This window comes from Gopherus evgoodei, chromosome 10 (genome assembly GCF_007399415.2).
Source record: "Gopherus evgoodei ecotype Sinaloan lineage chromosome 10, rGopEvg1_v1.p, whole genome shotgun sequence".
Taxonomy (NCBI): domain Eukaryota; kingdom Metazoa; phylum Chordata; order Testudines; family Testudinidae; genus Gopherus; species Gopherus evgoodei.
In genome coordinates this window covers 77,999,757-78,012,604 of record NC_044331.1, presented here as the reverse complement: position 1 = coordinate 78,012,604, position 12,848 = coordinate 77,999,757, and the positions used below count along the sequence as shown (strand labels likewise).

The 12,848-nt window shown below is 45.9% G+C and overlaps 1 protein-coding gene across 1 annotated transcript; it reads right to left on the bottom strand.

Annotated features, from left to right (window-relative positions):
* Window positions 1-1,142: 1,142 nt before the first annotated feature.
* Window positions 1,143-11,770, bottom strand: TMEM11 (transmembrane protein 11). Its single transcript, XM_030578236.1, has 2 exons — window positions 11,653-11,770; window positions 1,143-2,049 (listed from the first exon to the last, which is right to left on the bottom strand). The coding sequence occupies exons 1-2, from the start codon at window positions 11,712-11,714 to the stop codon at window positions 1,533-1,535; spliced, it is 579 nt and encodes a 192-aa protein (XP_030434096.1). The 5' UTR covers window positions 11,715-11,770; the 3' UTR covers window positions 1,143-1,532.
* Window positions 11,771-12,848: the final 1,078 nt, after the last annotated feature.

The following is a 12,848-nucleotide window of genomic DNA, read 5'->3' as shown; positions in this document are numbered from 1 at the left end:
ATACCAGATGCTTAAATGAAAACAGAAGACTAAAAATCCCAGACCTTGTTCAAAATATTCTGCTGAAATTTTGACGCGATAGGGAGTTTTCTGGCCTGCTGTGCCATATGGAAAAAGGTGAGTTTAGTTAGGTCTCTGACCTTGTGTGACTCCATTCCAAGGTCAGTGCCTCAGCTTTGGAAGTCAAGTTGCAACAGCTATTTAAGCAGGCAGTACACCTGTACATAGCCGGTTCAGGTTACAGGGCTTTGCTCTCATGTCCACGGGAAGCAGAGCTGCCTTTCTATAGCAGATCACACCTACCATCCCATTTGGCAGGAGGAAATAGCAGCCTGTGTCTACTCCTCTTTAAAATGCAGAATTACAAGACTGGTCAGTTACAAATGCTTTCCATTCGCAGAACAGGATTTTGACTGTTTCCAGCTAGGAAACAGGAATTTATGCACCAGATTGAATTTTTAAATTCCAGGATAGGGCAAAATTACTTAGCAATTACACAGCTCAGCAGATGGCCTCTTGCAATGACAGCAAGTTCCTCTAGAAGTTACCACCAGTGCCAAGGGAAGTAAATGATCAGGGCACATGTGCTAATACTATTTTAATTTCACATAGTGGTTGCACAAATGTGTGTGACAGTAACAAATATGACAAAGGTGAAGTCGTCAACTGCTCCCCTCTGGAGCCCTTAACTCCAATGCAGTTTAAGACTTACCTACCACACCAAGAGAACTTAATCTTACACCCAATGGAGATATGTTCACACTGGAGGAGAACCTGTATGCAAGTTGAGCAAGAAGTGCTTGGCACCAAGAGGAAATGTAGACCGATTCCCACTGAGCTCAGGAAGAAGGCAGCAGGACAGCACTGCAGTCTAAGAACAGAGCATCAGTGCTCAAGACAAATCATCAAACACCGTCACAACTGGCACCCTTCACCGAGAAGCAACTGGTGATGCACAAGAGATCAAATACCCCATTGCTCACCAAAGCCATCCCTTCATCAGACTGCAAGGTCACATGCGCACTGCTGCTGGGTATATAAGTAGTGTCAATTGCCATGGCTTCCATGGCAAAACATTAGGCCCCCTCCCCACTTGATCCAAACTCCAAAAAGGAGCCAGTTTAGTAGGAAAGAGCGCAAAAGCATTTGAAATTCTCATCTTTTAATGGGCAATGATAACTTTGGGCTGGTTCTGTGTATACAATTAAACAATATACTTAAAGGTTTCCCCAAAAAAAACAAAAAACCAAAACCTTTCACACCCCCTTTATATAGTTTTCTTCCATCGACATTCCACTGCTGGATTTGTCTCCCACAGCCTAGCATACAGCTCGAAAGACACTGCAGATCCACATCTTAAGAGTAATGAAGAACTGAAAAACCTTGGTGCACCAGTGATGTGTTATTTTAAAAATAACAACTCTATTAAACCAAATGCCTTCCCAGTCTCCACTGCTTCTCAGAGGAAAAAAATGTTACTGTGGGAGTCTTAATACACTTGTCTTTGAGGGTTTCTTTTTTCCCTACTGAAGTCATACAACATAGAGTTCATAGATCTTCTTTACACAGTACACCAGGGCAGCGAGTGCTATCGTGTTATGCAGTCTCTTTCTGTGCAGGTCATCCTTTCTCACCAGCACCACAGGAGTGGAGGAAGTGAGTGTATGCAGGGGCAGGCGGGAAAGTTTATAGGCATCATACTCCACTTGGTACTTGCAGCAGGGGTCAAACTGCCAGGAGATACCGTAGAGGGTGCAGCAGGCCATGCTCAGCACGCCAGCAGGCAGGGAGATATAATGGGAATAATCTACTGGAAGTGCCAGAGGGGTGAAGAGACAAGCAGTGCCTGCTAGGACGGCGGTCTTGTGCAGGCAGTTCCCAACTGTGATCCAGCGAGCGGTCTCGTCACCGATGCGAGTGGGCTCTATCACTATATATTTGTACTGTGCTTCCAGGGCCTGCTCCAGCTCATACTCAAACTGGTCCTGAGCATTCTCCCCATTGTAGATTTCATGCACAATGTAACACTCCGTGGAGGACAAGATGATCCTGTTAAGAAGGAAACACAGAATTAAGCTACAGAGCACAGAGACAACTCTTCCTCTGCATTAACCCAGTTAGCCTGGAGTATGGGAGACTGACAACTGAAACCAGGTCAGCACCTTATGGTCATCTGATCGCTGCTTTTCCCTCAACATAGTATTTTTTCTGATCAAAACTTGCTTGAACAATCAGCTGCTCTCAAATGAAATTTAGAAAAGCTCTTTCATTTTGGCTTAACTATGCATTTTACATACAAGTGAACTTTACTTTCCTCACGTTTGGGAATTAAGAACTTTTCAAGAAAACAAAATCCTGCAACTGGTTGAATCCTCCTGAAACAGATTTCCAACTTGACTTCTGCCATCAGTGACATCACAGTCACCTGCTGCGGAGATGGTGTCAATCAGCATTTAATCTGTAATGAAAGAGGCGCCGGGACTCTGACCTGCCAGGCCCAGAGGCGCCGGGGCTCTGACCTGGTATCAATGTCACAAAGAGGAGACTGTGTCAGATGATGGAATGAGCCACCAACAGAACAAAAAAAACTATGGATCCGAATACAAGTCGTCCCCTCAACAAAGGTGTTGCAAATTTTCAATGAGACATGCGTTTTGGCCACCCTCTTTCCTGGCACAGATCAGAACCACCTATGCTAATCCCCACATTTCCAGATCCCACATCTCAACCATGTTAGTTCTACAATCAAGAGCTATGCAACCTATATTCCAGCTTGCTATAAGACTGGCTAATTTGTGGGATCCAGCCTATGGTGATAAGGAACAACACAAATGTGCAGCTACAGGGAGAGGTAACAGCAGAGCATCAGAATTTGTTAGCACATTTGGTTCTTTCCTCTCACAACACTGGAAGGCAACAGGGGAAAGAGGTGGGTTTTACTGCAACTTTGGTTAAATGCTAAGAAACCGGTGCTCACATTACCCTGGAGCAGTCTCCCTACTCCTGCCACCGGACTGTACTAGGGAAGATCTGTACACAGACTGCATGTATCATACAAGATCTCTAGTCCTTGGTAAAACAGCTGTTGGTAGCCTGGACTAGTTTCCAGCTTCTTGCCCATCAGCAGCATCTTGTCCTTTATCTTGTTACTCCAAAGTCCACAGATATGTTTGCTTATCTGTGCAGTAGCCTCACATCTGCTCTGCCCCTCAATGAGAAAGCAGAACAAAGCAAATGGCGTCGTCTGTTACACTGGGCGGGATTTGCCTCATTAAAAGAAACTGATTTTAATATGTTCTCTTAGAGCCCCTGTGTCCCGAGCACATGGGCTCCCAAGGATATAGTGATTTGGCAAATTGCTTTCGCACAGCAAGAGCAACCAGTACACAACTTTGCCCTACTCGCAGCAGACATCGTTCCTGATAGCACTTGGGCTCACTTGGTATTAGTGATTTGGCAAGGGAGAACTCTGCAATGGAGACTGAAACTAGCCCTTCTTTCTTGCTCCATTAGTATAAAGACACTAGTGTGTTGGCACTGGAAATGGCAAAGGAAGAGAAGATACATGTTTGCAAGCTGCTGTAGTGCCAGACATTACCCTTTAAATTCAGTTTTAGTCACACTGTGAAGGGGATTGTGTGGCAGCCACCTGTAATCAAGAATATTGTTAAATTACAGGCTGTTGCCTGAAGTAGCTTGTTTACGGTGAATGGTGACAACAATACCAAGCAGCAGGAGCTAAGACTTACCAGCCTCCTTCTTCAGGACCAGAAGAGCTGTTTCTATGAGAGTCTGGTTGGCAAGCAAGGTTTTCCTTGTAAGCCAGACACTGGGCATTTTCTGGTTACATTACATTTACCTTGAACATATCTGCATTTAGAACAGGAGATTCTGCCAGTGCTGCCTAGGACAAGGACTGGTTTGCAACCTCTTATGAGATTCTATTTATTTGGTGACGGAAACAAAACATTTCACTGTGAAGCTTAAGATTTCTTTTCCCCAAAAAAGTACGTTCTCTAGCAGGTTAACCCCTTCAGTTTGTCCACTGCTCAACCTTGGAGATGCAAGCTTTTAAAGGAAAGAATTTTTGCTAATTTAAAGGGATTGTGTCTAGTAAAAGTACAATATTTGTTATAAAACATATTGAAATATGTATTTGTTTTAAATTGCAGAGACGTTTCTAAGGTTTAAATGCCAAACAGAATTGGGTTAGCATGACAGCATCAGGAAACGAACTCGAGCAACCTAGTTTCACTGCACAAATAGAGCCAAACGTAGTCATGGCATACAGGGTGAAGTTAAATCTTTTCACCCATGGTTTCCCCCTCGAGTAAGTACTGAAGATGTCTTAAGTGCTAGTGTAGGACAGTAGAATTTCAGATCCAGTTCAGAATGCATCAGGGATGGCATGGGGTATTTACCAGAGGTAGTTTTTACCTGGCAAAAATCACGTTTTTAATCACCCCAGAAAAAATGAGTTATTCAAAGTTTAAGGCACTTTCTATTCTGAAAACTGTTTAGTTGATGCACACCACATTACACTTAGTTTTAGTTACATATTCAAATTGTGGTTACACAAGGGAGTAGGTTAATTGATTAGTTTAGGTTTGTACAAATAAAGTAAAACTACAGTGGGGGTAATCCTAATATATTTAAATTCGAACACTGAACACTGGAATGCCTATGCATTTTGGTTTGGTATGTTCTCAAGCCAGTTATGCATGTCATGGCTCATTTCTGTTTTAAATACTCTGTAAACAAAAGTCAAAACCATTTGATTATAGGAAAATGACAATAATGCAGTTGTAGGCTTGAAGCGTTAAGCAGTCAGAGGCACACAGACTTGCAGACTACTAGGTCCTTCTGACCATGCAGTATTCTGTAGCAGAAGACCGCCTTTGATGTAGTGGATAGACGGCACCCATTCCCCAGTTCTGAATGGATGTATCCAAGGCTTGACAAGGATTCGTTCTATGCTTGCTGAACTAGCCGGACACGGATGCAATTATTTTCCCCCGGTTTAAACCATATGTACGCCTGTATTTACCAGCGCCCTGTCCTAAGTTAATTTTTTTCTGGGAAATTGCTAACCCTGGAAGGCACACACGAGACCCAGGCTTTGTGAAAAAGCAGCAAGTGGTTTCACTCAGTTGGTGCTAATACTTAATGACTTCAATCCAGCTCCAAGGGGAACTGAGGCTGAAGCTATTTTCAGCAATGGTTCAGCTTCCTAGCTAAAAACAAGGATCAAGCATCTTACATCCGAAATGCCATGTCAACCAAGTGAAGTTCTGGGAAACGTTTAGGTTGAGAGAAGAATCCTACCCGCTGTTAAACTGCCTATAATGTTGTAGGTTGCTCAAATTAAGTCTGGCAATTTAAGAGGAATGGCCCATTCTCAGATTGAAACACCAACCCAGCTCAGATCCCAACACTCTCAGGCTTCAAGTGATTTCTTCCCTCTACAATCCTTCTGGTCCTTGAAGGATCTTTGAATATCCCTCCCATCCCCTGCCTTCCTTTCCCCACACTTTATATACTCTCATAGACCCGCTTGGTCAATAGCCTTCCAGTCAAGGAAAATAGGACAGGAACACATTAAACATTAACTATGGACTGAAATTACTATCGGAAAATAAGTTTATTCAAGCCCTCCTCTCTCTCCAGAAACTTTATCCATTCTTGGGCTCTAGGCTTTTTAGGTGTGAAATCAAAACATGATGCACAGGAGCAAAAATACGCTCAATAAAACTGTTCCATATAAAAGTCACGAAGCAAAACAGAATGGGACGTGCACCCCCAAAAGCATCTGGCTCTAGGCGGTATGCTCTTGTGGCTCCAAGCACTGCAGCTGCTGATTCCTTGACCAAATAATCCCTGTTAGAGCAACTTATTCTTCCATCAGACAGTGCTCAAGATGCAACTGTTCATCTTGGCAATGGATTAGATAATCCCCCAAAAAAGGAGGGGGAGGAGATGAGCTACTCAAACAATTGCAGGTGTCAGGAGACAGTGAAGTGAGCAAAAATTACATATGAGGTAAATGCAAGATAAATATTATACTAAAGTTCAGGCATGTGGGAAGTTAAATTCGGTGTGCGTCACTCCCACAAGCGAGGCTGGCTGCAACAGGTGGAAAGCCTGGGGAAAACCATCGTACACAGAAGAAGAAAAATCCATAGAGTGTGTAGTGTCCCCCCATAGGAGAGAACTCTGTCTACAAGACTTACCAGAACTTGTTGACATGTAAAACAAGAAAGGGGTTCTTGCCCTCAGAAACCTTAAGTACAAAGACTAACAAAACTGATCTTCCATGACATACGGCTTTTCATTTGAACAATACAGCACACACTGGAGCCTGTGCATTATGCTTTTTGGAACTCACCACCAACTCTGGAAAAAAACACGGCCAGGGTTTAAGCATGGTCAGTGCTGTGCTTGTATGGACCTAGGTGAGAGCATTGATAACTCAGTTATTCTCGATTCTCCTTAAAAGTGCAATAAGTAACCAATGTCAGAGGAGATCCATGTTCAGACAGCATGTAATGATGCCTCACAGCCAAATGCTGGATGTGCTAGTTATGCTTAAAAGCAGGTGTTAAACTAGGCAACGTTAAATGATTTTCTAGAGCCATTCTTTCACGAAGGAAAGACTTTGCCACAGAAAAGTTTTATATCCATTCTGTGGCAGCTGTGTAACTTTTTCTTGAATACTATTTGCATATCACTGCTTCATGAATCCTATTTCCTGTGATTTTTCTTTTCTTAAAAAAAAAAAAAAAGGTGTCTCATTCTTGATGCCTGACTTTTCAGTGTCTGTGTAAAAAAAAGAGGAATACTCTGTTCTGATGGTTTAGTTGATTAAATGGCTTTTGTTACTCGTTTTTTAAGATAATTTACACTGATTTCTGTTCTGTCAGGATTACAAACAAACAATGCACCTCAGCAGCTGATACAGCAACCACCAGCAAGAGGGGCAGAAATGCCCATGTTAACCACACGGTGAGTTTAAAATTGAATTTGAATGTATTCCCCTACTAAAAACATCACTAAGTACACTAAGAAGACATTGCAGCTAGGTATATGCTAGATACTCATGAAATTTCCGACTAGGGTTCCAAAATCTGTCCCCTCTGACTTCCTTAATAAATTAAAAAGCCCCTGGTGGCCACCTAAATGTCACAGGATACTTCTCAAACTACCGCATGAGCAGTGCTGCCTAGCCTGTTTTCGTGGTCTCCTACTCACAAACACACAGTCTGTTTCTTTTTCACCACACATACCTTTAATCCAGAGTTTCCAAACTCGGCAGGACATAGCACAGGTCCGAACTCGGCAGGACATAGCACAGGTATACAGCAGGAGGAGCCTGTCACGTCTTGCTCTCTTGCCCCCAGTTCTGCTGAAAATGGGATCCAGGACAAAGTCCTGGAATAACTTTCCCAGTATCCTCCTACAACCAGCAGCTGGGAATGGAAAGGAAGTAAGGCCTTCCCATCAGTGGGGTGCCCCTGGACCTCACTGGTGGATGCCCACTCCCTGTCCCGTCTATCGTATATACTTCTGGCTAGTAGTTTTAAGTTCTGACTGGTGGGTGTCTGGAAAGCATCTCCACTCCTGCTAAGAAGTATCCCCAAATCATGCCCAGTTCACGATTCCTGTTGCATTTATTGTTCAGGTTTCTGAACCCTCTTATATGATGTGGAAGTCCCAGGTTAGCTTTCTGAAAGGTGATACAATTGTTCCTGGACAACAGAATACCTGTGGTTCCACCATTCAAAGAGAGGTTTCTTGGCTGTAGGTAAACAGTACTAGGCAGAAATTCATGAGAACTGCAAATGCAAAGAGACCTGTTTGAGTGGTGACTGAATAAGATGGGCTTCCTCTCATGTGATAATGCTTGTGATTTGCAAAACTTGCATCACATGCAACATGCACAAAAGAAATGAGTACACCAGTGCAACTAAGGACTGAAGACTGGTGTGTGGATGAATTCCAACAGAGCCACATCACCGAAGGCCAAAAGCATACAGTGTCTGACATCTTTAGAGTCCCAGCCAAACCTGAATAAGTCAGTACTGTGCGGACAGACCAGACTCAAAATCATCAATGCACGAACCTTTTATTTCTAGATCTGGATTCAAGTCTTGTTACTTTCAAGATGAAAAATGAGTTGTGGTCTCACTTTAATCCCTAGTGGAAACATTCCACATCACAAAACCATCATACAATTTGACAAGCTTGTCCATTTCAGCTCAGGAAAGGTCCAGGACTGCAATGACAGGGGTACTCCACATGAGAATTGAGGTCTGATGACAAGCTTTCCCCACAGCACCGTCCCATATTCTAGTATTCTTGACCTATTACTATCAGTATCTTAGCACAGAGACAATGTGTTCAACCACAACCTTCGGAGAACAATAATCAATATGGTCAGAACAAAGAGGACAAGAAGCAACAGCACAGAGGCAAAGCAAATTTCCATCCAAGGGATGCAACTTCAATGCAATAAGATTATAGCCAAATAAGGAATTCTATATAGTTCTCCTTGGAAAGAGGATTGCGGGGAGAGAGGGGAGAACAGATCAGGGAAAATGAGCCGGAGATCTTGAGAGCTGCACCAGTGAGAGAAGACAGCACCCACCACCGAAAACATTGCAATACCATTAAGGAGACCACACTGAGCAGAAGCACCACTTTTAGTTTAAACAAAAGAATTAGCTAGACTAATGGAAGCAGATCAATCATGGCTCCAAACAAGCGGATCACTGGAAATCCAAGCGGTACAGGTAGTGAAAGGAAAGACCTTTAAGACAGCCCAGAAGCCAGTAGACACAGTTGGGATGAAATCAAAGCTGTATTATTGCACTGTTCTTTCTGAGCTGTACAAGTTTGTTAGACTGTTTCCCCAGGGAACAAGTGGCATTCTGTTTTGTACTCTAGTGGTCATCGTGCAGAATTTCAGACAAGAAGTCCAAGTGCACGCAGTAGCTGTTCTCCATTATAAATTGCTTTGGGCTACAGATCAGCAATTCCCTTTAGATACTCTGCAAAAAGAGTCCCTTTGGAATGAGGGAGGGAAAGCAATATTCAGTGGGTTCGCTTTAGTTTGTTTTTCAGTATTTTGTTTAACCTTTAACCACCATCATAAAACCAGCCCAGAATCGACAGCTAATATACTGTTAGATCCTTAGCCATATGCCCCACGAATAAAGTATAATCTGGTAGTGACCAAAGAGACTTCCAGATATCAATCAGATCTTTTATGGAGGGATATGGCCTTTGTAATTACAGTTGCCAGTCATTTTGTTACATTTGACTAACTTTCCTAACACTGGACAGTATTTTATTCACTAGCTATTCCCTTGAGATTACCCCTCAACAGCCACTCCTTTTAGACTAGCTGGCTGACAGCTAAAAACTGAGCTTGAGAAATACCTTAAAACAGCTCTTTGATGAGAAAACTAGACCAGTGTGCTCAGTCAGTAAGAATCTGTCTTTGAACAAGAATTATATTCATGAACATAAAACTGTATTTGCTAACTATCAGAGGAGTAGCCATGTTAGTCTAGATCTGTAAAAGCAGCAAAGAATCCTGTGGCACCTTATAGACTAACAGACATTTTGGAGCATGAGCTTTCGTGGGTGAATCCGACGAAGCGGGTATTCACCCACGAAAGCTCATGCTCCAAAACGTCTGTTAGTCTATATGGTGCCACAGGACTCTTTGCTGTATTTGCTAAATATAACATATACACATTGTCATCTGATGATAACTGAGCCATCACCATTGCCCTGCACACAAGCCGTGTTCCCAACACCACACAAGATAGGTAGGTGTGACTTGGGAAAAGACACCAGCCAAGAGTGCAGTGGATATCGCCAACTGCACAAGTGGGAGAATATCATCATTTGGCTAAGATTTACACTAAAAGCAGGTGATCTTACCATACAAAGTTATTTGGAAGGGGAATTGTCTGACACATAACAAAAGTAGCCCGTTGCCAGGTTTGTGTTGGGAAGGAGTGTGTAGTAGTGGTTAGAAGTACTCTAGTCACAAATTGTCTTGCTGTGTCATGTCTGCCTATTTTCATGCCCAACCCCTCTCCCACTCATTTGTAAAAGTTAGGATCAGTGAGGGAAGTAACAGGTCAGTGAGGGAAGTAACTTGTTTGTGTTTGTAAAGCACATCACCACCACCCCACCTAGGGCCGTTGAAGTCTTTAAATTGGGCCATAGAACAAAGGACAATTTTGCTACTCCATAAAGAGAGTGCTGCTTTCAAAGGCTGTTGGTCACAGTAGCTAGCAGCAGTGTAGGAAGAAGGAAGGAGATTGCAACGGAAGGGACAACAGGATTGAGCCAGAAGTTTTAAGAAAGTAAAGAATTATGCATACGATTTTTAAAGAAGTGCAACAAGATTTCTCTCTTTCCTGTCTTTAAAGTTAGGCTTCCAAAATTTCTACAGCTACTCCACAGGGAGTTCCACCGTGTCCCAGTTGCTCATCCATCCTGACAGAGGCTGAAACACAGCTGGTGACCAAACATGCATTTTAGAAAGCTCTTTGTGAGCGCAGACACTACAAAAAGCCAACGGCAGCAACCGCCACCAGAGCAGCCAGGCCAAGTATACACTCTTCCCTCCCCCCCTAAAATTACTCCGCAGCCTCCAAATCCAGGGAGCAAAACAGCAAAATCCTAAGGACACAAGCCACTCAACCAGCATTAAGCACTCTTCAAAGGGAGGTCACTTTGAAGGTCTTCTGTTGCCTCCACCGCTTTTCAACACAGATTTTTAAGGAGCGTCCCAGTCTCCAGAACGCTCCTACCACTGAGCGCTTCCACGAGGCATCGTTTGGCCTAAGGGTTAAAGCTGCCTTTGGTAACGTGCAGATTTGCAGTGACCTTCCCCCTGACGCTGCCTCTCCCTCCCTTTCCTTCCTCACCCCCAACCAAGGCACTCTAGCTGGAGCCAGCTGCAGACTGCAACGCTGCAGCTGGACTCTGCCCTGGATTTACCCACAGGCTTGGGACTATCACAGCTCTGTCCTTAGCTCACTCTGGTAGATGGTGGCTTTGATTCCTCCCATTACTGCCCTGTTCTCCTCCTTCCTCCCCCTCCCCTACAACAGGCCTCCCCATTTCCCCCACTGGCCTGTTCTTCCCCTCTCCTCCCTCCCGAGCCCCTTGACCTGCACCCCCTCACTCCAGCAGCCTCCCCATCACTGTCTCCTTCTCCTCTCTCCCCTTCCCTTCCCCCACAACTTGCACCCCCTCACTGTCCCCTTCCCCCATGACCTGCACCCCCTCACTGTCCTCTTCTCCCATGACCTGCACCCCCTCACTCCACCAGCCTCTCCCTCACTGTCCCTTTCTCCCCTTCCCACCCCCCCACTGGTCTCCCCCTTCCTCCAGGACCTGCACCCCCTCACTGTCCCCTTCTCCCCACCCCCCGCTGGTCTCCCCCTTCCCCCATGACCTGCACCCCCCCACTCCACCCCCGCGTCCGTCCCGCTCACGGCGGGGAGGGGGCCCAGCCTCCGCCCAGCCCGGACCGAGCAGGACCCCAGGTCCACTCCCCATTGCCCCTGCTCAGGCCCCTTTGGGGCCTAGTCTGGCGGCGCCCCAGGGTCCCGCTCGGCCAGGCCTCACCTCTCCCTTCCGCCACTGCTGCTGCTGCCGGGGCCAGCGCGCCTCCTTCCCCACGCCGCCATCTTGGAGACTCTCGGCTCGAGTCGCAAATGTCTCTCCGCCAAGCGGGCCCAGGCCCGCGCCCGAGCCTGCCGGGAAATGGAGTCCAGGTCGCGGGACAGGAGCCACTGAGGGAGCGCGGTCGCCTCCAGAGCGGCCTACAACCCCCACCATGCTCTGCGCCGCGCTAGGGCCCATGGGACATGTAGTCCTGCGGGCGGCAAGGCGGGGACGCTTCCCAGCTTGGGACGAGCCGGGTGGCGCTAGAGAGGCCCAGACCCTGAGCTCAACCCCATGCCCTCCCCATAGCCAGCTTGTCTTGGCAGGGAAACACTCAGGGGAGTGGTTGGGGAAATGGACTACAACTCCCACAAAGCACCGGGGCGGCCACGTGGGGCCGGATATGCGCTCTCAGCGCTGGGGGCAGGGGCAGGGGCAGAGCCCCTATAAAAGCTTCCTCTGCCACTTCTATAGTCTCTATGGGACTCAGATCGGTGTGGTGCCACCTAGCCTTAATGGCAGGGTCGAGCTTTGGGTGGACCAGTGGGGACAGGCTGACTGGCAGAGGGGCTGACCAAAGACAGGCCTGGGGAAGAGGTGGGTGCCTGTGCAGCTAGCTATTTAAAAATAAATAGTAGCCCAAGCCCTACTGATCCCCACCGACCGACTGAGAATGGGTAGGGCTGCTCCTGACTACAGTTCTAGCATGGTACCCTCCATGTCCTGCTAGAAGGAGCAGGAGCGGACGGCAGTGTAATGCATGCTGTAGATTATGAACCCCCAAGTAACCTGTAAATCTCGCAGGTGCTAGATTTCTTTAGCTTGAGCAAGCCTGGACTTCTACAGAGCTAAAGAGCAATCTCCTTCAGCCATAGGACTGTGGTATTGGGTTTATGTCAGCTGTAGGCTGGTAACCAAGAAGGGGTGACACATCACTCTCAGTGGGGCAGGTCTGAGATTCCATGCAGTAGAGGCAGGTCTGTCCTGGGAAGAGTGAGTTTAAATCCACCCAAAACTAAAGACCTGCCCCATCAAGTGAGGGGGAGCAGCCACAGAGCTGAGAAAGCAACTAATTCTGGGGGACAATGAATGACAAAACAGGGAGAGGCATGAAGGCCAAAGGTTCAAAGCAAAGGCTGCAGAGAGTAATGCTGAGC